This window comes from Magnolia sinica, chromosome 14 (genome assembly GCF_029962835.1).
Source record: "Magnolia sinica isolate HGM2019 chromosome 14, MsV1, whole genome shotgun sequence".
NCBI lineage: Eukaryota > Viridiplantae > Streptophyta > Magnoliopsida > Magnoliales > Magnoliaceae > Magnolia > Magnolia sinica.
The window spans coordinates 48,116,423-48,143,399 of record NC_080586.1 but is presented as its reverse complement, the minus strand read 5'-3'; the positions used below and the strand labels follow the sequence as shown (position 1 = coordinate 48,143,399).

Genomic DNA, 26,977 nt, shown 5'->3' with positions numbered 1-26,977 from the left:
TGAAATATGTATTCATTTTTTGTTTTGAACATGTTTCTGGTAGTGTAACAGTCCACTCTTTGGTGAGTGTTGTATTGGGCTGTCTAGTGAATTTGTGAACATGATTATGTCTCTAATGTTTACACATCACAATTAAGCACCAGAACTAGAAATCAGAAAAAGGCATAAATACTACCTTTTAATTTTTTTGAAAAAATGGCCCCTCGGAGCTTCTATTTGCTCAAATCACTTCAATCTACAGTTGTAATCTTAAAAACTGTATTAAGAGTGATCGAAATCCTTTGTAAAATGATCTAGGAGAATTTTTGGAATGAGAAAAGTGAAAAAATGGATTTAAATAGAAAAAAGTGGCCATTTTTCGATTGTTACGGGGGTAATGGTCGTTATGCCCCATAATGGCATTTGTGGCCATCATAACGGCCTATACAACCCTAAAAAATCAACTACCTCGTTTCATCCTCATATCACGTAACAGTCATGGTTGTTACTTATATGTATTGGCCTTTACGGGCATATTGGACGGATATGGAACACCTCGATCAAAACACTCCATGTTTGGTTTGACAAATTTACTAAGGTGGTGCTTTAGTTTGGGATGAAATGTAGTCAGGTAGATCATTCTGTATTTGGTCGAAAGAGTAAGACTGGTACTATCGTGTTATTTGTGTATGTGGATGATATCATTGTAAACAATGATAGCACAAGTATTTATGATTTGGGAAACATGGGAACATTGGGAAATTGTTCTAATTTTTCAGTGGAACTTCAGGGATTGTTGAAAAAGACATCAATACACACTTAGTAATCAAAACATTACAAAAAAAAAAATGCACATAATAGGGGTTTCCTTTGTATGTGGTCCTAATATATGCGCTTTCCAACTAAACTGATGTAAGTATATTCAAAGTCTATTCATTTAATTTCTAAAAGTAAGAAGACATGTATGGAAACACAAGAAATACATTCAAAAGCAAAAGAAGAATTACTAGATCAGGTTACATACATGTTTAATTTTGTATTTAGATACAAAGATTGCAACTGATTTGCGAGAAATTGAGAAATTTTGATTTTTCTCAATTTTCCACAACTTGACCCATCTCCCCTAAATATCGAAATCAAAGTCCCAAATCCATGATTTTTCATGGAAAATATGAAGAATCATAGATTTGTAACCATTTGACACTAGTTTCATGTGATTTACAACAAAAACATGGATCGAAAATCGAAAATGCTCATTGGATCGAATAGGTGGGATATATCGGCACTACCTATGTGTTTTGTATTGCGTAGGTGGGATACAAGATATATCGTGGGATATATCGGCCGATATCGTCGATATTTAAAACACTGTTTTTCAACCATCTGAAGAAGATGAACAAATTCTTCCACCTCTTCATCATCGAGATTCCTTCTACACGGGGGAGCCCACACAACCTCCTCTCCCCTCATGGAGAAGCATGAAGCCATTAACAAACTTTCCTCCCTTGCTATTCCTGCTAAACTCAGGAACTCATCGTACACTTTAATGTCTCCTACCCATTTATCCTCCCAAAATTTGATATTTTTCCCATCCCCCAAATTTAAACCAATCCTTTCCCATAGCTGATATTTTAATGCCGCCACCGCCTTCCACAAATAAGAAGCACGATATAGCGAGGAAGATTTAGTCCACCACCCTATTTCACCCACCCCATACTTTCTACCCAGCAGCTCCCTCCACTTAGCTCCTGATCCTACCTTGAAGTTCCACACCCATTTCCCTAACAACACAAGATTCATCTTCTCTAAATTCCTTAGTCCCACTCCTACTTGATCGATTGGTTTACACACCTCCTCCCATTTCAAAAGATGAAATTTATGCTTCTCGTTCATGTCTCCCCACAAAAAGTCCCGCCTTACTTTCTCCAAACTACCGAGAACTAATTTGGGACACGTGAAGAGGGACATAAAGTAGACTGGGCGATTTTACATTGACACTTTAATTAGGGTAATTCTCCCACCTAGAGATAGATATTTTGATTGCCATTTAGACATCTTCCTCTCTCTTCATTCAATCAGCTTATCCCACATTGCCTTTGCTGGTCTTCCAATGCATAACGGAAGCCCAAAATAAGTGGACGGAAAGGAACCCTCCCTGCACCCGAAGATCGATGCACAATTCTACGTATCTTCTTTTGATAAGCCAACCCCCAGAATCTCACTTTTACTAATGTTCACCTTTAGACTTGACACTACCTCGAAACATGCTACAATTGAACACAGAGTTTGTGGATGCCATTCATCTGCCTTGCAAATGATCAATGTGTCATCCGCATATTGAAGATGTGACAACTAGAACTCCGAATTATCCACCCGGAAGCCTTTCACCAACCCAATATCTGTCCTCTATCGATCAATTTGCTAAAAGCTTCACTGATGGACACGAATAAGTGTGGAAAAAGGGGGTCATCTTATCATAAAACCCTTGAAGATGAGAAGAAATCATTCGACAATCCATTTACCAAGATAGAAAATTTAGTTGACCTCGCACACTTCTGCATCCAAGAACGTCATTTCGGTCCACATCCCAATCTTCCCAACATGTAGTCCTAGAAGGTCCAATCCACATGATCGTATGCCTTTTCGATATCTAGCTTAACAACTAAACCCTTGTCTCCTCTTCTGTTGCATGAATTGATGCATTTGTTAGCCAGTAGGGAATTGTCGACTATTTGCCTACCATCCACAAAAGCCCCTTGAGAAATCAATATTATTGACTCAAAACCATTATGAATTTGGATGCCAAAACTTTTGCAAGAATCTTGTAAGGACCGCCTAGTAAACCAATTGGGCAGAAATCACTGAGACATTCTGCACCATCCTTTTTTTGGGGATGATAGCTATAAAAGTAGCCCCTGACTCTATCGGTATTGTGCCTTTTTGAAAAATTCCTTCATGAAACCTATAACATCCGACTTGACCACCTTCCAAAATTTCTGATAAAATACTATTGGGAAACCGTCTGGCCCTGGTGCTTTATAACTGCCTAATTCTGCCACTGCTTTCTTGATTTCTTCCTTCGAGTATTCCTGTTCTAGCACATCCGCCACTTTTGAGGAGAGGGAATCAAAATGCGGGTTATCAAGCACTGGTCTATGCTAATAGTCCTTGGACAATAAGCTTTTATAAAATTTGACTATAGATGCACAAATCTTTGCCTTGACCTCTATTCTTTCCCCATCCACCATTAGTGATTTGATTTTGTTAACTATTGCTTTAGCACTAGCAATGACATGGAATAATTTGGTGTTTTTTGTCTCCCTCTTTCAGCCAAGCTGCTCTCGATGTTTAGCACCACTTAATTTCTTCCTCCCTCAATCTAGCATTATATTTCGCCCAATATATCACGCGCCACACTTTCTCCTCTTTTGACAACTCCTCCGCCTCTACTTTGGAATCCAACATCTGAACCTGATTAAGAAACTGAGAAGTCTCCTCTTCCTGGCCTTGCAAATGTTCTTTTTTCCAGCCACCTATTTCCTTTTTCAACGTCTTTACTTTCTAAAATAGTGAGAAACCTGCTCCTTCCACCGAAAAGGATGACCACCAATCTGCTACCTTTGCTGTCAAAATTTTAGTCTTTAGCCAAGCAAGCTCGAATCTAATGGTTCGTGGACCCCAATTTTCCTCATCCAATTCCAATAACAGTGGACAATGGTTGAATAGGTTTACATAAACCTCTTTGGTGAATCAACGAAGAGGAAACTAGGAATCCATCTAACTTGGATTTAATTAGAGAAGCTTGCCCATTTGACCGTGTAAACACAACTTCTCCCATAGGTAAGTCCACCAACTCATTTTGTAGGATCCATTCAGAAAAAATTTGCATGCCTTTTGTCATCCGCCCCCCATTTGATTTCTCGTGTAGAAATTTGACCACATTAAAATCCCCACCCACACACCAAGGTAGACCTCATCTGCTCCTACTTGTATCCAGCTCCACCCAGAAGTTATCTCGGAGTTTTGGCTTGCATGGCCCATACTATAACACCTCGGTTGTCGAAACCCGAGTATACTAGTTTCTCGAAAACCCGAGCGTTAACCTTTAAAATTCCAGTCTAAATTTAAACGGTCTTATCATTAATCAGAATTAGCAACAAATATTAACGAAGTAGACCATGCATTGAATAAAAAATTTCCAATCACCACAAGAATCCAAATTGTAGTGCCTATATAGGACTTATACAACCCAAATACCAAAAGTTCATGAAACAAAAATGGAAATCTATTAACTAGTGATGAAGCTCAATATGCGTCGCTGGGAACTCGTCTGGCTCCTCAACTGCCCGATCTGCGCCAGCAACCAAGTGAACTGCATCGGCTCGCTCTACACCAGCATCAATTGCTATGTTATGATAGCGTTAATGGCTATCGCAGTGAGGAATACGCACTCATCATTCATAATCCAATATAGATCACAAGACATGAGGAGACATATAGTAAACAACACAATTCAAAGTCATGCTCATATACTAAAAAATATAGCCAATCAATATAATTTCACCATTAGGAGAATGTAGTAGCAATCACAATGCAAGTGAATGTGTCCAGATAGTCAAATAATCAACATACAACCTTTTATTGCACTCGGAAATCACATTGTACATGAACTCTGCAAGATGACTAGAAAATCAACATGTGAACTTTGCTTCACTCGGAAATCATATAAAACTTCGCACGATGATTAGAAAATCAATAAATGAACTTCAGCTTCACTTGGAAATCATATAAACTCCGCACGGTAACTAGAAAATCAACGTGTGAACTTTAGTTTCACCCGGAAATCACAATATAAGTGAACTCTCTAAGATGAATAGAAAATCAACATTCAAACCTCTGCTTCACCCGAAAATCATATCGTACGTGAACTCTGGAAGGTAACTAGAAAATCGATAAATGAACTTCAGCTTCACTCGGAAATCACAATAAGACTGAACTCTGCAAGATGAAGAGAATCAATGTATGAACTCCGACGTCATTCAGAAATCGTATGTACTCCGCAAGATGGCTAGAAAATCAATAAATGAACTTCAGCTCCACTTGGAAATCATATCGAACTCTGCATAATGATCCGAAAATCAACAAGTTTCTACAAATATAACCATCAAAGCCACAAGGGGCAAATATTCCATCAAAGCCGCAAAAGGGCAAATATTCCATTAAAGCCGCAAAAGGAGCAAATATGTGATCAAAGGTACATAGGGTAAATATGCGATCCTAATCATGTGGGGCAAATATGTGATCCAAGCCACGTAGGGAAAATATGGTTCGCAAGATGGTAAGTCGACAACAAGTTCCATTCAATCCATCAAGTAATCGCAAGTGGCAACATATAATTAATTAACAAATCATGGAACTCCAGCCAGACCTAGACCAGGCCCAAGCCCAGGTCGAGTGGACTCTCTCTATCTCTCTCTCCTTGCTGGAACTCTAGCTAGACCTAGACCAGGCCCAAGCCCAACTCGATCCAGCTGACTCGGTAGCGAGTCAGCTCACCACTCGAACCCAGTCTCTCTACTCTCTCCCTTCCTACTTCTTCCTTTCTCCCTCACCTTCTCTTCCTCTTCTTCTTTACTTGTCCAGCTACCCAGCTGGCAACCCAGACTCGACTCAAACTAGGTGCGGCGAGTCCACATGACCTGGCAACAACCCTTCAACCTAGCTTGGTGCGGCACCAGCAACAAACACTCCATCTCTCTCTCTCTCTCTCTCTCTCTCTCTCTCTCTCTCTTCCACTATACCGTCCAACAACTCGTGACCCAGCGAGTCAGTGGGTCTGACTCGGGCAGCAACAATGCGGCACAACCACACTTCCCCTCTCTCGTGCCTTTCTCTCTCCTCTGCCTTACTCTCTTTTCTTTCTTCTCTCTCCTTTTTCCTCCCTTTTCCTCTCTCCCTATCCCCCAAACAGTCCAACAAGTTTGCTCAACTGAAACCAACTTGCAGCTCGAGCGAGTCGACCCGATGCGGCGGCCTCAAACTTTCTCTCTTTCTAACTTTCTTTTTCTGGAAAGGGCTACCCTAAAAGGGCTCTTTATAGGTTTCGTTAATCGTCTCCTAGGGGATTTGAATGCAACTAATCCCTCAGATTAGTTGTTGTTTAACAACTTCAAACCAAGGGAAATCTCGGATGGCGCATCCAATTCTAATTGCATGGCTGCAATCTAGTGCCACAAATGGAGTTCTGACACCCTGGCCCATCGAATGGTCGTCTTAGATCAGATAATGGGGCCCACTAGAGGATTGTGGGTCTTTCTAACCGACAGAGCAAATGATGGCCACTATCATGGTAGTTTTTGATCAGGTGGGTCATCTTTTATTCTGAGGCGTCTGGAGGGCTTGGATTGGATCTTTGAACACTATGGGACCCTCCCGATGGATGGTTATTAGTATTCTCACTTAATGGGTTCATATGCAACATGCGGCGGCGAAAAGTTCCGAGTAATAGCTGGAAGCCTTAATTTTGAAGGTTGAGATCGACTTACAACGAAGGGTTGGGATTCTAGGAGGCAATGCACGCGGATTGCCAGCATGGTAGGGGAAGAAAAACAGAATCTTTTCGTTTTCAGAAAAAACCTGCCGCGCACACTTGGTTTGTGCTTGAGCTAGTGTGCACACTCGTGCGATCCATTGGGCGAGAAAGCTGGTCCTGGTCGAATTTCCCTGCTCTCCAAGATGGATGGGTCAAATCATCCGGATGGACAACCATGGTGGGCCACATTCCACCAAGAACGGACGGGGTCCGTTTGAATCTTTGTCAAGTGGGAGGAATTTTTGAAAGAAGGTCGGGTCAGACCTTGTTGACTAGATTCCTTTGTTCGGTGTGGCGCGGGTGAGCACCAACTGTGCATACGCACCACATAGGGTGGGGTCCACCGTGGTGATCTTGGTAGATGTGCTTTGCCCATCGAACTCTGTGGGTCCTATTAGGACATCCGACTAAAGATGAGGCAGATCCAAGGCTTAGGTTTGCCACACCTTAAAATCTTAGACTTTAATCGTGGATCTTCATTGATCTGATGGCGATATATGGTCCAATCCCGCGATCAGCACCGTTCATCTAACTAGTGAGCCACTATTTATTTTAAATCGATGTTATCTTGCACAGATGGGCCGCACAACGTTTGTTTTTGGGTTCAGATCGTGATTTCTGTCTATCCGATGGTTGGATTATTTTGAAATTCGATCCTCAAGGTTTCTACAGTTCCCTTGCCTATTCTGAGGGAATTTGATGGCGGCTACCACATTTGGATAGCTGATATATTTATTTAAGCGACAATTTATACTACCGAGGGTCTCAAATTTGATGAAATGTGGATCAAGTGACTCTAGGTCTCGAAACTGATTTTGGTATGGCTTAGTCAATTTAACAAAGTGCTGTCTAACATTTTATGCCAATTGGGTTCCTAGAAATAAGTCTCCTAAGGTTCAATGCGAATCTCTGGATGTTGTGTTGGTCCAACTTGAAATTCAATGGTGGGATGGCTCGATCTACGGATGAAGATCCTTCTAATGGTCAGATTTCAGTTAGAATGAAAGTGAATGTTTAGATGAATCGGCTTTGTGTTTATACTGAATTTGGTTCTCATGGTAACACCTGAGTACTAAAAAGTACGGGGTGTTACACATACGCCGCTTGAAGAGATGTCCTTTAGCACTACTGACACCGAAAAATCGCCTAACTAGCTTTCCTCTTTTGACCACACCACCATAATACCACCCGCTGACCCTGTTGCAACCCATTCTTTTTGCTGACCCCATCGGATTGAATTAATCATACCTAGATCTATACCTGATAGTTTCGTCTCCTGAAGAGTTGTGATTTGAACTTTATATTGTTTACAAAAATCCTTAATTTGCCCATGTTTTTGTGGACACCCCATTCCGCAGACATTCCAACTCATAATCTTCATTGACAATCAACTAGACCCTACCTGCCCCCCTTAGATAGGTTACCATCTTCAATAATAACACCCTATCTGCTGTTTTCTCCAGATGTTATCTGAATGATATTGTTTTGAAACTGATTTTGCAGTCCCTTTCTTCGGCTTTCCTCAATGAATTTGTATGAGGCCACATGATCCTCTAGCCTATCCCTAAAGGTTACCCCCTCAAGTCGAGATATCTCCAAAGTTACCAATTTAATTCTATTCATTCCTTGCACCATAGACATCTTCCCGTTTTGTAGATGTCGTAGATCCGGGATGCCTGCAACCCTGACATCAGATTCTTGGCAGATGTCACAGCCTCTATAGCATACCTTTGTCGATTAATAGCTAGCATCAATATAATAACAGGCTCCTCCAATCTTTCACTAATCTATTCACTATTTTCCCTTCAGGAATTCGAAACGACCACCATTGATTTCAAGGTTCCCGCATCTGCTGCAATTTGGTCATCGTGAATGTCACAATGCTTATCTCTCTCCAAAGGGCACCATCTGGGATTTTTCTACTTGCTCCACCCATTGTCTTACGCCCTATCTGCAATTGCTGAAAGATGGTCCCTGCCACCTCTGTTATCTCTTCTTCTCTACTTTGATCTGATTTTCCTTTGTGTAGGAAGGCACTTGCGCTCCCCTGAATCTTGAGGAAGTCGTCATCATCATTTTCCCTTGAGGGTATGCTATTGCAGCCGTGCCATGAGAAGACTTCTGCGTCTTGTTGATTGAAATGTGTGAACTTAAATCCCCAAGATTGCATTGTAGACTATTGGGGCAGGGCTACCGCACGTGCCATCACTTAAAACCGAAGGCTCACGAGCGTTGAAGTGGTGTGGCATTTCACATACCGAGACTTTTTCACGCTTAGCAATACCCAATCGAGTACTCGGATTGAAGATGCATGCCGATTCACCACCTGTCGAAATCTCTGCCTTTTCTGTTGCGCATTGGGAATCGGATTCAAACCCACAGTCGACACTTCTCTCCTCTGAAACTTCTTCAGTAAGCTTCATCCGAAAGTCTGATGTAACTTTTTCTCTACCACTGGACAAGTGACAATGCAACTTCTCTGCCATCTGGGTTTTGCGAAAGCACGACTGGTATGCACCTTCCTCATCGCTCGCCTCCGCCATTGACTGACATATTCCTTCATCCCCGTCTTTCTTATGTTGCTCCTCTTAACTCCTTTAGTACTGAAATCTTGATCTTGACATCCACCACCCTCAGCGTGATTGTTTGGGGATATGTAGTCCACTTCCTCTTTCAGATTTTTAGCTGGGTGAAATGCTGTTCCTCATTGTTATCTGTCTGACTATCAACCGAAATTACAGACCCAATGCAAGCTCTGATTCCTTAAAGGGTTCGTCCATCCACAATTCCAACAGAATATTCCAGAATTGATACCAGTGCATCTCCTAGCCAAACACCGACCATTCTTCCCATCTTTGGATGTTTTTTACTACCCCTTGTCGATCTTTCTTACATGCTGGGAATATGGCTTCCGCATTTTCCTTACATCGCAACGAAATAAATATAATATTCTCCTCAATTCTCTTTATTAATGTCTTCTTCCTCTATACCTCTGTATCTCGGGATTAGCCACTCCACTAGGCCCAACTCCCCCCCTCGCCCCACTCCGATAGTAACTACAACAGCGAAGCAGAACTCAAGAGTCTTCATTGAATCTTCAAGAACCTTTTTATAAATTCTCACTTCAAGCCCGTCTTTCATAGCCATCCTCGAGAACCATTTTTCTTTTCTATCTCGTGCATCCTCTAGAACAATAGTCTCTTTGCTGATGTTATTTGTAATAGTATCCTTGAAGGATTTGCCGTTAGTCCTCAGCCCTTTCGATATCCCTTCGGGGCCCCCTATCTTTGTCCCTTCCTCTCTCTGTCCCACCTTCCCTTTTTGTTTAGCATTGACATCTCCCAGTTTGGTCCAGACCTTCTCTTCTTTGTTCTTCCTTTCAGGGCCATACCTAGCTTTCTAGACTCTTAGATTCTTCCCCCCAAAACTCTCCCCATTCAAAAGTTGGATCGCCCTTTCGATCTCCTCTTCAGTGCTCATTTGCACAAAACGAAACCTCTAATGTAATTTGAACCCCTTTCCCTCGGGATTACTACCTCCATAACCACATCCTCACCTCTAAACACCCGTTCAAAGTTGATCTGCATTCGTCCTTCCAGGAATATTTCTACAAATAGAGTAGGATATTTCGATAGGGGCGTGGAACCCGTCCTACCTAAACCTTCTTTCTTCCTATTCATCGTATTCCAATCCCTCCATGTTCTTTCAGCTTCTTTCATCTAAGCTATTGCCAGCTAGTTGGCAAATTGATTTATTTAATGATTACATCACCGGACATCACTTATCCAGTTAATGTAGTTAGTCATTTTATGTAGGTTCCTCGTATTTCTCATATAGAGGCCGTGCTTCACACACTTGGATATTTAAAGGGAGCTCCTGGCTGTGGAATTTTCTACAATTGAAATAGACATCTTAGAGTTGGAGGTTTTTTTTTTTTTTTTTTATTTTAAATTTTTTTTTAAAAATAATTTTATTTTATTTAAATGTAGACTAAGTTGGCCCTCCTTCTGACATGCGGTCTACTCCAGGTTATTGTACACTTGTTGGGGGAATTTGGTTGCATGGAAAAGCAAGAAGCAAATTGTTGTCGCTCGATCAAGTGCAAAAAGTTGAGTACAGGGCTATGGCCCATGTAACATGCGAACTTATGTGGTCAAAGACGTTAATGTGTGAGCTTGGGTTCGTGGTGGATATTCCTCTGAGGTTGTACTGTGACAATCAAGTAGCATTTCACATTGCCAACAGTCTAGTTTATCATGAAAGAACCAAGCACATTAAAGTTGATTGTTACTTCATTAGGGAGAAGGTTGCTAACAAGGAACTATGCATGCCGTTTGTCAGGTCCCAAGATCAAGTGGCAAATATGTTTACAAAGGCTTAAGTCGAGCTCATCTGGATAGATTCTTTGTCGAATTGTGCATTCATGATATATAGCTCCATCTTGAGGTGGAGTTTTGTTGAGTTGTGTGTTCATGATATATATGTAGTCCACATAGATTTGGGTTTATGTTGGGCTTGGCCATATGTTTGGGTTAGAGTCTTTAGGCCCATATGTCATTGTTTTATATTATCTCTAAGCAAGGGGGTATAATTGTAATTTTCATATGATTAGTGATTGCCCTAATAATAGAAGAGAGAGATAGGGGCGTGTAGAGTGATTGAAGCACTCTCCCCTCCCTTTCTTCTTTTCTTTCATCTTTCTTCTCTTCTTTTCTTTTCTTCATGATTGACTACATTGTTGAAATGGACTATTTCTTTTTTCTTATATACGTTTGCCAACCATTTTTATTTTCGTATAAGCAATTCTCAAAGAATTGTTTATCAGGAATCATTTTTTCACTTGCTAGAAGCAATAATGAGACCTAAATAAAGAGCTGATTTTTGCAGAATGGAAACATCAGTTGTGAATATGGAGCATTAGAGGCAACTAGAGCAGCAAACATCCATATTTGGTCTTGCATATCATAAGTAAATATCTATCATTAACCTATTAGAGTTTGTCTTATGCTAAACTGAAAAAGTTCAACAGTGCACCTTCTAAAGTATTATCCACTCTCACATCATTGGGAAATCTTGCATGATGATTTTGATACGTCTTTTCATTCCACAAGAGGGTGTTTATTTTAAGTGACTGAGAAAATGATCAAAAGCTCTCCCTATCTGAGATGTCTCAGAAGAAAACTAATTCGAAGTTTTTTTTTTTTCCTATTCCACCTTCACAAATTTAAAATGAAGTCTCTCATCCTTTATCAGTGGTTTGGACTGTCAATTAGGTGAGCCATCACTTGTAATACTAGCGAAATTGCAGTATCAGACAACTGTGGCCATCGTTGTATTTTATGCCTTCATATTTCCGTTTACAATCTCAGATTTGTTTAACAGCTCTGCATTTCCTTTAGGTAAATCAACCCATAATCACCCGGGACAGGGCAAAGAAATTATCGATTGTCTCACCAGAATCACTGAATATCAAAAGATCAAGATCAGGTCAATTTTGTCACTGCACTCTTAAGCAGATGTTCTTTTTAATCTTTTCTTCTTGCTCATCTTGATTAATTGATTACAGCAGTTGATCAACTGTATATTATGACAGATCCATTTCCTATTTGAAAGTCTATGTTACCCAATTGTATCTTTTGCAGGGCGACTACTTCTTCCTGTACTAGCTAACTGGCGGAATGAGCAACCAATTTATGATCTGGTTTGTGGCAATAATGCTTACATCAACCCATTTTCTGTTCCCATCTTTTACTTCTATGCTTTTCATAGCCATCACCTGCACAAATGCACATGCAGTTATTCACAAGCCTCCATTCAGTACATGTTAAGCTTTTGTAATTTTGGATGGACTGGTCATGACTCGTGTTTGTTGTTAGTAATATTCATATTTGTTTCATAATCTAGATCAATCACATATACCACTCAGACCGAAAGAGAAATTTTAGGATAGCTATAAGACTAGCCATTCTTTATGGGACAAATGTTGAGCAGTTAAAGAACAATATGCTCATAGGATGAGTTTAACTGAAATGAGGATGTTGAGAAGGATGAGTGACACGATGAGGAAGGATAGAATTAGAAATGAATGCGTTTGAGGGAACTTAGGAGTAACACCAATAGGTAACAAGGTGAGGGAAAGTAGATAGATGATTTGATCATGTTCAACAGAGATCAAGAACCATGTTGGCTAGAAGGAATGATTTGGTACAAGTTGAAGGCTCTAAAAGGGCAAAGGCCCAAAAGGACATCGATGGAGGTAGTAAGAAAATACTTGATGACCAGTGGTCTAACTGAAGGTCTGGCCCTTGATAGAGTGGAATGTCAGAAAAAGGATTCACGTAGCCCACCCCAATTACTTGGGATAAGGCTGAGATGATGATGATGATGAATCCAGATCAATCATGATATGTTTCTAGATCTTTAAAAAGTGCTAGAGGTTCCAGATCAATCACAATATGTTTCTCTTTAAAAAGTGCTAGAGGTTCTTAGTTGTCAATTTTCATTAACACTTGGTAGTTATATGGGTATGTTACACTAGTATAGGTAGGATAGTCAAGTATGTATTGAGCTTAATGGATCATCTAAGTGATGCAGGGACATGTGATAGCCTAACCCTAGATGCATGTATAATCAGGTTGAAGTGATTCAAATAATAAAATTAATCAACTAACTGTTTTCAATCGAGAGGATTAACCAAATCTCAACAAAGAGATGAAATCATTCCGTCAGGATCATGCCCTTTCGCATAAAATCACGTAAAGAGGACATAAGGATATGAGGATATCCCAGATTTAGTATAAGCCAGTCCATAGTCAAGTTTGGATCCGATTCTCCTGATTGGTCATCCCTCTTTTCCGTTCAAACCAAAAGGGAATATCCAGAGAGGAACAAAAGAGATGAAAAAGAGATGGGTTCGAGATGAAAGAAAGTACGGATTCCTAGGGCATCAAAGAAAGGAAGATGGCTGATTCTTACTTTTTCCTACACCTCGAAAACCTAGAAAGAAGGAAAATTTGAAACCAGGGTGGAATACTCAACACCCAATGGCCAATCTTGAAACCCTAATATCTTTGGTTAAAGAGGAAGAAAGCATACGAATTATCATTCATTCAATAATAAAATAGGGTTTCTCACAGTGTATATATAAGTCAAGGAAAAAAAAACAAAAAGTGCACTAAAGCCTCTGAAAATAAGGAAATGAAAAAAAAAAAAGACGCTTAAAACTAAAACACCCATGCGACAGGGTTGGAAATCCACCCCATGGGCATGCGGTCAAGGTGCGGTCATGCCAATCTTGCACTCGTAGTGCGTCAGAAAATGGGGCCGATGGACTTGGCTTCCATCCACATCAACTCCTCTGCTCCGGTGCCCTATCGGCGACGCCTCCTCCTCTGGTATACTCTAAAGGGTGCACCATTGATGTCCACATTACTAAGTCCAATTTCTTACTATATGGTTATCTAAAGAATAGTTACAACTTGTAAGTCTGATCATATCAAAGTGTTTTCCTAACAACATCAAAAGTTGGTCCTCTAGACTATTCATTGTTGAGGGAGTCAAAAAATGCTATGAAATGGGCTTCATTAGGAGATTTGGGGCCATGGAAATTAGATTTTGTAATTTTGGAAATCAGAACTCTATTATCTTCTTTGAATGTTGTCTTTTCTAATATTGATGTTGCTGATTCTCTTGTGAGAGTGACAGGGGGGTCACTTGAGATAGGCTACTCGTTCTCGTCCCCAATGGCTGACTTAGTTTCTTCTCTTGTATAGTCCTCCATAGAAAAGAAAATTTTCTTAAGTTTAGGTTTGTAGCCCAATGTGTATGAATCAGTATGATTATGTGCTACTAACAAGTCAAGAGTAAAGCCCCCAGTAAATTTGGATTTCAAGCTTAAGGAAGTGGGATCCTTATCCTTCCCTTTTTTGAGTAACTCAGGTACTCTTTCTTTCCTTCTTCTTCTTCTTCTTCTTTTTTTTTAATTTTTTTAATTTTTTTATTTTTTTAAGGGATCCGAGTATCATTACGTAAGTAGTAGTAAGATGATTAGCTTAAGAAGTTGTAAGGTGTACTTTCTTATATATGCTGCACGCTTGGGGAAATAATTTTCTTCTTTCTTTCTTTCTGTTTTTTTTTTTTTCCCTACGACTCCTGTGTTCTACTCGTGGCTGGAGAAAATGCACATGAGGGAAGATACCAACCTGGTCAAACTAAACATGTTATATTTTTTGAACAATGATGGTATATTATAAAAAAGGCCAAGGTCAAAGCATACAAATATACAAAAATACAACAACACCCATCGAAACGCCCCCAAAAGGACAAGAAGGGAAGATTGAAAAATCTATGCTTCCACCCAATCTGGTCACACTTAACATGTTGATTACATCGTTCTCCAGTTTATAGTTTGACAAATGTTTGGTGAGGATCTTAGGCAGATAAATGGTAGGCATCCTACTTTTGGCTTCAGAAACGGACAGCATAAAATGTCAAATTATTTTTTTTTGAAACGGTACATTGTAAAATGTAAATATTCATACTTCATGATCATTTGGTCTGTTTTTTCCACATGGTTGCCGATAAAGAATAACTGGACCAAATATACAGTTTAAATTAGCGATTGGACCACCATGTGGAAAAATGTGCATCATAGGCTATGATGGTACTATAGCTGAATCTCACATGCATACATGCAAAACATACATGGCGGGCAGACATTCTTACTACTACTATGTCCACGCATTTTGTTCAGCTCCACCCCAGATCTTGTCTTGTGCTTTTGACAACATTGACTTTGGTAGTGTATTATCACGGCATGCAAATACTCAAATTATTTATATTGATTCTAAATTATTTCACGTGGAAACCATAACTTTGGGGAGTGTTTGCTTTTGTTCAGTGCTTCTGAAATCAAATCGATTTCGTGGAATCCTATTTTCCTCTGTTTGAGAGAAAAAACTGTGGAATATATTTTTCATTTTCCAAGCCTATCTAAAAAAAGAGTGGATAATAATGTTGGCAAAAAAATGTTTTTTGTATGAGCAATTCGTTGACAAAGATTGTTGACAAATCGAATTCCAAGGGGCCAAAAGGAGGTGGGATATCATTTGACCATTGGCATTATACATTTCCACATGAATCCATGGAAAATTGCACTGCAAACTAGATGGCATTTTTCCTTATCGAGTACACTCTTACATTTCTTACGGATTCACATGTTTGCTTCTGTATCAACATTTTGGATTCAACAAAAACAAAACACATTCTTGTTCTTGTATGTATCATATGTATTTTTCCATTTTAAGAATACATTGCCTTATGATTTCAGGATGGTGCTATTACTGGAATCACCTTGGACATTGACCGTGCAATGCCCCCTACAGGTTTGTCTCAAGCCAATGAAAATTTCAAAATCTTTCTGATAAACTAGTCGAAGTTATCTCCAGGAATAGCAAAGTGACAGGCTGAACTTAAATGGCCTGTTGGAATGCTCCCAATATAAAGTGAGGCGGATTCTTCTCGAAAATGAATTTTGGTATGGTGTGAGCTGTTTCCTTGTTGGAAAATAGTGAAAAAGGACACTTAATCATGAATGAGACAAAAGATGCTCTCAACCCTCTTTTTAATGAATATACAACTAGTTTTGAATGTCCCTCGCACTTTGCCTGTGCACACTCATTTGCCCCAAAAATCAGGAACAACTAGAGGTGTCATTGTGTCCTTGCTTCCTTTTTAAGGTTTTTATTTGTTGGTAACCATCTCTTTTCAGAAATCTTCTAAAACTTATCCAGAGAGATGCATATATCTTCTCAAGCCTATCTATGCATATATCTTCTCAAGCCTATCTAAAATATTTACTACAAGGAAGCTTCTTTCCCTTGTAGTACACCTTATCTCTTAACAATCCCACCAATCCATCTGGTTTGTATGATGCACACACCTGCATGACTACAATAAATAAATGAGAAATGATAAGTGTACTTAGTTACACTTACACCCTCCTTTGGATAAGTGAACGTGTCTGATCTTTGATGTAACGACTCTCCCGCATGGGGAGCACTACATGCAAGGCTGTTGGGCTGCATCTTAATAATTTCAGGTGGTATCTCCTTATGTCACCACCATCCAATCATGGACCATGCTGTCCAATTGGTTGTTCCCACCACGAGGATCACCTTGTCCAAAAATCATCCCCATCCTCTCTTTGGGTGGGCCATACCATATAAAATAATTCATATTCGTTGATGAATAAAAAAATGCAAGTGTGGTCCACTGCATGAGTGGATGGGGCTGATTCTTACATATGGCGATCCTCATGGTGGGCCAATCTATTGGATGGGTTGGATCTCACATGCACATGATATGTTGGAAGTTATTTGCTGGGTGTGTAGTAACTTATCATCCAACTGGTTGGAGATCCTCATGGTGGGTTGGATGTCACATGCACACATGTTCTACCCATGGATGGGATTGCCTAACAAAAGTGACTCCTGGAATGAGTAGCAATTTATGATGGCCCCAACAAATAGATGGATCAAATTGTTGCTTGGACCTGTTTTTTGTGCAAGTAATTTTGACTGTCCATATTAAAGGCTAATGATTGTCAGAGTGGTGCGATATTTGCATGGTAGATCATTAAATCTATGTTGGACCTATAGCTATATGAAGCATGAAATGAGGTGGCAATAGATTTGGGTGCGGAAGAGGGGAAGCGTCTGTTTCAATGTTTACAAATATAAACAGGTAGGAAACGTGAGCGTGAGTCCGAAGTGTGATTCAAAGCAAGAGCACACCTAGTTAGAAGAAATGTGCAACTACTTGGACCTAATGGACAGTCTAGATCAATTAATTGACCTGTTGAATGTCCTAAATGTCACAGGCGTGGAGGTTTATTCCGTACCTAGCAAATTTTGGCCCACTTTGTACATATGAAACTTGTATAGTGTGTAGAGTAGTGATGCAGGACATGAAATTAAACATGATGTGCGAGATTTCAGGCTTAAAATCATGTTAGTTCAGAAACAATTACACAAATTGCATATCCCACATGAAAGTCCAAATCATTCAATTAAGGGGAATCCATGTGGGTCCAGGCCTACACATGTTAGGGCTGAATCAATAAAAATTATGAACTAAACGATATTTAAAGATAAGAAATAATCATCCACACATGCATAGTAGTTAGCCCCTAATCTAAGGGATTCCTCAAGTTCAATTCAAGGAACCCTAGGGTGAGAAAAGGGGGCAAATAAATTAGGGCTAATGCAAGCTAGGGTTAGGGTTTATGAAATAGGAATGAAAAGAAGAAAATAAGGGGAAAACTTGACCCAGAGAAAGCTCCTGCGTGCAGATGGTGACTCGGGCAGACGCACGTGCGCGGGTGGGCTGGCCGCACTTGTGATGGAAGCCCGCCTCCCCAAAGTAACACCTAAGTCTTGGTCGGCCAGGGGAGACCTCTAATCCCTCCAAGTTTGACGACGATTTGACATAAGGTCGAGGCGTAGTGCTTTGCCGAAGTTTCAACTCCTACAGGTCCAGATTCTGGAAACTGGCTGTAGGGGGATAAACAGCTGCAAAAGCTGAGAAATTCAAAACAATAATGTTGATAGAAGATGAGATATATGGATGAGAGAGGGTAGGGATAGATGTGGCTTCACACCACGTAGTTAGCCATTCGAAAAGGGAGGGCTTCACACCCACTTTTGAATTCTTCCACAACTCACCAAGAGAGCAGAAAAATAAAGCAGGAATTTTTATTAAGCTTCAATGAATCAAAAGAACTACAAGGGGTGCCTATTTATAGGGAAAATCCTATACCCCTAAACTTGCGCCATGTGCGCAACCTATTACTTGGCGATAAAGTAAACTAAAATAAAAACCAAACAAAGAAATCCAAAGCGTTCATGATGTTCTAAATAATAACAATAAGCAAAACCTAAAATATGAAATCAATCCGACTAGTGGGCGATCATGAGATCCCATGATGGGCTTTCTTGACTAACGGACTCACTCTTTTGAATCAAAACTTTGTCCTCTAGCTAGGAGGCCCTTCCTGGACGTCGTCATCGATCCAGATCGACGGTGGGGCCCTCCTCCTTCTGGCGTACGAGCGTAAGGGGGGTGGTGTGCGTGCATGTGTGGACAGCGTGTGCGGGATGTCCCCATCAAGTAGTCTAGAGTCATGTAGAGATGTTTAGAGAATCCTAGAACTTTCTACAAGATTCTAAGAGAGTCTTGTGCTAGAGTTGTGTAGAATCTTCTAATTTTTTTAATTCCTAATCGATGGATCTCTAACACATGGCCCATTCTTAGCCATTGCTTGGAACTTCTAGAGTTCTCTTAGGTCTGTATAAGCAAGAGATCTCTTCATTTATAAATCGCTCCTTAAGCTATAAGCTTCATTCTATAGTGCAATATAAAGCTTTTCTCTTGACTCTCTCGTGTTTCCTTTAATCTTCTTATGCATTCGGCCTAAGTGTTAAACATGGTACTTGGTGGAGCAAGTGAGGGCGAAGCTAACTTGAGTAGTGTTGGGGCATCGTACGAATGTCTCACGGGTGTTGGGGCTAAGGAATAAGCAAGTCCATGACAATTGGTATTAGAGCCAAGTTGGTCATCGGGCATCATGGTATTAGTGAATGTGATGGAGCATGTTAAGAAGAGTTAACGATCAGTCTAAGCACAATAAGAGGGGTAGGTCCAATGACTCAAGGGTAACCTTGGACATGGTCACCTTGGAGGATCGCCTTGACAAGTTAGAGCTTGCCATTGCCTAAGGAGAGCAACGGTTTGGAAACTTGGAACATGATTGAACAAGCTCATACACGATCTGTTCAAGCACAACAAGAGGGATAGGTCCAATGACTCAAGGGTGACCTTGGACATGGTTACCTTAAGAGGATTGCCTAGACAATTTAGAGCTTGCCATTGCTGAAGGAGAGGAATGGTTTGGAAACTTCGACGTGACCCAACAAGCTCATGCTGCAATGTTCAAGCAAGTTGATGATGGCATGGCAAGTATAGTGGAGGCACTCAACGTACTAATGGAAGAACAAATTGCCAACATCTACAAAGAGATGGGAAAAGAGATTGTTAGCGTTGTGTACCGAGGTTTCCATCTTGGAGAAGGCAATGGCCAAGAATTGGCCTATTCTAAGGGAGGTGACATCCTGAGTAGGCTCATACCACTGCCTTTGAGTAGGGCTACGGTGCCAAGGAATTGGAGAACTTGTGGCTAATGGAGTAATACTTTAGGGCTTCCAAGTTGGAGGCCAAGGCGAACACTGTGATCGTGTCCCTAACTAATGATTCAATGTTGTTGTGCTGTAGGAGGCATGATGACATTTGCACCATCGCAACATGGGAAAATCTCAGAAAGTTAAAATTGCAATTCCTTGAGAATTTGGAGCACTTGACTAGAATGAGTCTTAAGAGACTTCAACATACCGGGTCAATTCGGGACTATGTGAAGCAGTTCATGATGTTGTTGCTTGACATCATGGACACGATGAAGAAAGGCAAACTCTTATTCATCATGGATGGCCTTCAACCATGGGCAAAGCACGACAAGAGGGGTAGGTCCAATGACTCAAGGGTAACCTTGGACATGGGCATCTTGGAGGATCGCCTTGACAAGTTAGAGCTTGCCATTGTCTAAGAAGAGGAACGGTTTGGAAACTTGGAACATGACTGAACAAGCTCATACACGATCCGTTCAAGCGCACCAAGAGGGATAAGTCCAATGACTCAAGGGTGACCTTGGACATGGTTACCTTAGAGGGTTGCCTTGACAATTTAGAGCTTGCCATTGCTGAAGGAGAGGAATGGTTTGGAAACTTGGACGTGACCCAACAAGCTCATGCTGCAGTGTTCAAGCAAGTTGATGATGGCATGGCAAGTATAGTGGAGGCACTCAACGTACTAATGGAAGAACAAATTGCCAACATCTACAAAGAGATGGGAAAAGAGATTGTTAGTGTTGTGTACCGAGGTTTCCATCTTGGAGAAGGCAATGGCCAAGAATGGGCCTATTCCAAGGGAGGTGACATCCTGAGTAGGCTCATTGTTTACCATTGCCTTTGAGTAGGGCTAGGGATTCCAAGGAATTGGAGAACTTGTGGCAAATGGAGTAATACTTTAGGGCTTCCAAGTTGGAGGCCAAGGTGAACAGTGTGATTGTGTCCCTAACTAATGATTCAATGTTGTTGTGTTGTAGGAGGCATGATGACATTTGCACCATCACAACATGGGAAAATCTCAGGAAATTAAAATTGCAATTCCTTGAGAATATGGAGCACTTGACTAGAAAGACTCTTAAGAGACTTCAACATACCGGGTCAATTCAAGACTGTGAAGTAGTTCATGATGAAGAAAGGCAAACTCTTATTCATCATGGATGGCCTTCAACCATGGGCAAAGCAAGAGTTACAATGACGTGTGGTGTAAGACCTTGCATGGGCGATGATGGAGCAAGGTATTCTGTATCGGTAACGGTGGCTATAACGGTCACCACCATTACTGATACAGGTATCGGCCGTAACGACTGATACGGGGGTGTAACGACCGTTACAATCTCCATAATGGTTGATTTTTATTTTTATTTTGCCCAAAAAGTTACTGTAACAATCGATTTTTTTTGAAGAAAAAATGTATCAGCCCCGTATCAGCCCGTTAAGGGCTCATAATCGCCATTGTTGCCGTTATAAACTCTTTACCAGCCATTTAATTAAATTTTTTTTTTTTTTAAATTTTAAATTTTTAATTTTTTTTCAAATTGGGCTTTACGGCCTGGTATTGCATAATGGATACCACTGTTACTGTTATGTAACAGCCATTAGTTAATTGTTTTTTAGTACCATGCACACAATGCAAGGCATTGGATGCATTCCAAGTCAACAAAGATGGCGAAGAGTTAAGGATGCGGACAATCCAATTGTTGAATGCCTTGAAGAGCTAAACCACTCAGGCAATGATGTACGTTGATATCTTAATCAAAGGGAAGAACTCGAGCCATAGTTGATATAGTCACAACTTAAAACTGTCTTAGGAAAGAAGGCAAGGAGGCAAAGTGTTTATGGTTATAATTGATGGTTTAATAGGATGAAGGCGGTGAACTGGGAGGCGTGACCCATCCATGATGTGGCAAAGGATGTTGAGCTACGTGTTGGTGGATGGACTGGAAAGTCAAAATTCTTTTTAGTTCTTATGGATGACTTCAAGGTGATCTTATTTAGTGAGTTTTTATTCACGACGAAGGCTACCCCCATGCCCTTCCTTACTGTATTAGTCATCATGGACGAGGGACTTCCTTGTGTGGTCCTTGCTGTGCCCAGTGTTCAAAGTATCTGTATCACTACAAGTTTTGCTGGCCAGGGATATGGAAACAATATCGATATCGCCGATAATATCGCTAATAACCGGAAATGCCAGGAAACATGGGAAAAACAGTGGAATTTTCAGTGAAACTTCAGGAGATGTTAAAATGTACATATTTGTATATTTAGAAATTAAAAAAATTATAAAAAGAATACATACATAACAAGTTTCCATTTAATTGGGCCTTAAAAGCATGTTTTGTTGTAAGAAATCAGCCCAACTATCCCATCCAACCTATTTAACCATCCAACTTTCCATCCAAACATCCATTGATATTGCAAAATATCAACAACACATGATATTTCACCAAGAAACAACAATTGGAAAGGAAACGAAAGATTGTGCTCTCAATATTGCTCGTGTTGCGATATCGATAATATCGAGATACTATTAATATTGTCAATGACAAATTGAACAATACATACAACCATGTGCCCAGGAAAAAAATTGAAATAAAATTTTTTCTAATAAAAAATAAATTGATGATATCAATAAGTTTGCGACATTATGGAAATATCGTCGATACACTTATGATACAAGCATTACTTAGAATTTACATAGTCGAAAGTATTGGTGATACATTGGCAATATTGATACATTGGCAATACAAGCAACACCTAGAATTTACGTAGTTGAAAATATTGACGATTACATTAGCAATATTGATACGTTGGCGATATTTAGCGATACATTGCTAATACCTGGAATTTCTAATACTACCAGCGTTATCGGTATTGCTACCAATGTTATCGGTATTGTTGAGCTGGAGATAAAGATAATATTGGAGATATTTCGATAATATCGAAGATATTTCGAACACTGGCTGTTGATGCAGGACAATTAACCACTTGCTTTAAAAGCTCGAACTGTTAGAGCATGGCGAATTAATCCGTTTATCTCATAGTCTAGGCCCCACATCTCATGGGTTAGAACCTCGACCAAACCCCCTTCGTGGGCCCCAAATCACATGGGTACCGCCTCACACGGGCCGCCCACCCTGAGTGTGTCCCCGCATCCCACAGGTTACCCCACTCGAGCCCGGTGTGAAATGTGCATTAATCACCCTCGGTGAGGAGTCTTGAACATGAGACCTCCCCTGTGGGCCTCGCCCACCCCGAGTGTGCTCCTGCATCCCAAAGGAGACCTCACTCGAGCCCGGTGTGAAAATGCTCCTGCATTAATCACCCTCGGTGAGGAGTCTCAAACACAAGATCTCCTGCTTTGATATTAATTTGATGCAGGACAATTAACCACTTGCTCTAAAAGCTCGAACTGTTAGAGCATGACGAATTAATCTCTTTATCTCATAGCCCAGGCCCCACATCTTATGGGTTAGAACCTCGGCCGGACCCCCCTCGTGGGCCCCAAATCACATGGGTACGGCCTCACACGGTGTCATGCCCCAAACTCGGAAATCGGGCTCACAAAATTCCCGATCGCCGAATCCGGTGCCGACAGCCTCCGTAGTACCCCATTCTCGGCCCCCAGCGCCCATATGCCAGATTCCGATCCTGGGATCCTACATGGAGGATTTTCCAACATACATTTATCTCGTAAGAAGTATAACCACAAGTTTACCCAAATCACAAACGCAACATCATCATCACATATCTACTAATATAAACATTTGAATATAGTGCTGAAAGGGAAATACATATATAAAAAATCAAAGCTCCAGAAGACAGTTGCACGCTCTAAGCTCAACGTTGCTATGACCTAACGCCACCTGCACGCATCTATCGTGCATAAGCTTATAGAAAGCTTAGAGGGTGGTGTAAGTGTGTGCGATGCACGTGCCAAGCATATAAATATCAGAGTAAGTAGAAATACTGGCAATCCATAAATCGTACAATATAAGAGTAATGCGGAAACATGCTGGTAAGTCTATAAATATCATTAGCCTTATCCAGGCTATGCGATGCAAAAACATAATAAGCCAAAATGTTATATGCCGCGGATGTAATGCAATATGCAAATCCTAGCAAGCCCATAATACCATCAACCTTATTTAAGCTATGTAATACAGAAATATAGTAAACCAAATGTTATGCTAAAGATGCAATGCAATATGTGGTGCGAATGTAATGACCAAGCTGGAGTGTGAAGTCGGGATGATAGTACGTAGTATCGTAGGCTATGGGATCCATCACAAGGGACTTCTATCCAAACCAGTCCCATACCTAAATTTGGATAGCCAAACTCAATGTGATAAACTCCTGATCTCAGGTTAGTCGCGCGCCCCAACCAAAATCCTAGCCATTACGAAGGTACACAACAATTAGTTGCGCACCACCAGCCCGAGTGGATAGTGAATGAATGAATGAATGAGTAAAATGCTAGGTATGTGACTCCTACTCAATAAGTCCACATATCAGTACCATACATCTCTATGATCATCACTGGGGTCTAGTACACTCGACACCACCTGCCGTCCCATCAAGCGCACAACTGGGTAAGTGGAAGAGACCTCATTATCCGCCTGTCAGCAGTATACCAATGTCTACCTAGTTCGTCGATAGCGGACCCATTTATGAGCTGGTCAGACTCAGCTTAGTATCGCCTACTCCCTCAGGCGGGTAAGGCTACACCCCTTCCCAACTGACCACGACACAGTGGGAGATGTGGCCCACTAGTATTCGGCACTCGGGTGCTCATGTATCCACTAGGTCTAGATGTTGGGGCGTCCTCTGGTACCTAGAGGGTTTAGGGACTTTCACTTAAGGATATCTATGGCACCCCATGTAGAAAAAGATTTTCGGTGTCCCATCTGGCCATCCACGATATGCCTGTGGAGGCTACGACTTTGATGTCACTAGGGCATACGGTGGTCATATCACAAAATGCGAGATGTATGAGTCATACCATCCAGTCATGTATCAAACCTGCGCGTACCGTGCGCTCATGTGCAGCAACTCCATCTCTCAGGGAGTCCCATAAACAATTAGCCCAATTGCACATGCTATGCTCAATCACTCATAACAAGCATGCAGATGATGCATATGGGCATGTATCATGATGTAATACTATACATGTACTCACAATCGGTATCGACAATCGGCCTAACAAAGGGCCTAAGAGAAGGTCACAATGTGAACATTTAACCATCATTGCCTATTAATGTGGACATTTAACCAACATTGTTCCCAAGGAGTGGTCTTCATAGGGCCAAACATAGTGGGCCCATGGCCTCACACAGTGGCCCAATATACATCACCATAGGCCTCTCTCAAGGGCCTAATACACATCACGATGGGCCTCACTCATGGGCTACATATGCATCACATTGGGCCTCGCTCACGGACCTCATATACATCACAATGGGCCGTAATACATGGGCCTCATATACATCGAATGGGCCGCAATATATGGGCCTCATATACATCAAATGGTCCGCAACAATGGGCCTTACACATTGCAATGGGCCGCATCTCATGGGCTTAATACACATCACAATAGGCCACATCACATGGGCCTGATACACATCACAATGGGCCTCTACTCATGGGTCTCTCATACAGCACAATGGACCTCATATTCATCATCATGGGCCGCATCACATGAGCTTCATATACAACACATCGGGCCTCACTCATGGGCCACATACGTAACAATGGGCCACAACCCACTAGCCACGAATACATTACATTGGGCCTCTACTCATGGGTCTCTCATACAACACAATGGACCTCATATTCATCATCATGGGCCGCATCACATGAGCTTCATATACAACACATCGGGTCTCACTCATGGGCTATATATACATAATAATGGGCCACAACTCACGGGCCACGAATACAGTACAATGGGCCTCACCAAATGAGCCGCAAATATATCACATTGGGCCTCATCAAAGGCCTCATATACATCACATGGGGGTCCCGTCTGCCGGATGGCACCGATACAACACATGCATCACGGTGCAGCAACACCGTCCCAATGCCTGGACCGTGTGGATGCATGCATTATATGGGGTCCACGTCCCTGGATGGACGAAACACAAACATCATGTGGGTTCCACCAGCTGGAGATGGACAGCATAGATAAAACACAAATATCAAGGTGGGCCCCACCCACTGCCAAATAGATGGACGGTGTGGAGAACACATACACTACAGGGGGTCCCACGTCTAGCTCAAAATGGACGGATGGTGTGGATGCAAGACATGCATCAATCAGGGCCCACCGTCCAGACAGGTGGACGGTGTAGATATAATACATACCCTTAAGATCAGCCCCCCCAGAACTTGCTGATGTAATGCAACAGCTGGGTACGATGGTCCCCACAGCTGCTAATCCAGCACGTCCTCTGATGGACGGTGGATATACATACCTCAAGCTGGACACCACACATCCAGCAGATGGACGATGTGGGTATATAACGCATACAACATTGGTACGGCCACCACAACAGGGCCCCATCGTCCCTACGTGGATGGCATGGATGGCATAAATGAAACATATACGTCACGGTTGATCCCATGTGCTGGGTACAGCACGGTAGGCCCCACCTGATATTGCATCTGTCTCATTCCAGGCCATGGAGGTCTGGATGGACGGCTGGATGAAAAACATTTCAGTGGGGTCCCACCACATGTGCAGCATGTGGAGGGTGGCCCCACCTGAAATTCACATCCATCTCATTCTCTGCAAATGACTGGACGGTTAGGATATATCACATACATCATGCGGTAGGTCCCACCATCAATGGACGGTGGACATAGACTCGTCTACAGTAGCAACATAGCTGGTGTGCAGTGGCCAGCCAATCCGCTTCCATTCAAAGCAGGCCCCACGTGTGTGATGGGTTCCCACCGTCCAAGCAATGGACGGTGTGGATAAAAGACATATGGTGGGCCCCAAAACATGCTGACGTCAACAGCAGCTCTAGGCTGCGTGGGACCCATCGTCTGGATAGACGGATGGCATAGATGAAACACGCACATCAGTGGTGGGTGCACACGTGTGGCCCACCTCAGCTGAGAATAAAGCTGATATTGTTTTCCTTTCACGCAGTCCAACAGCCTCAGC

The 26,977-nt window shown here is 41.5% G+C and overlaps 1 protein-coding gene across 1 annotated transcript in view; it reads left to right on the top strand.

Moving 5' to 3' along the window:
* LOC131224959 (kinetochore-associated protein KNL-2 homolog) overlaps positions 1–26,977 on the top strand; it is a 50,089-nt gene that overhangs the window by 10,397 nt on the left and 12,715 nt on the right. The window contains exons 6-8 of the mRNA XM_058220395.1: positions 11,971–12,058; positions 12,214–12,272; positions 15,900–15,954. Coding sequence (XP_058076378.1) covers positions 11,971–12,058; positions 12,214–12,272; positions 15,900–15,954 — 202 coding nt within the window. The remainder of the gene's footprint in view (positions 1–11,970; positions 12,059–12,213; positions 12,273–15,899; positions 15,955–26,977) is intronic.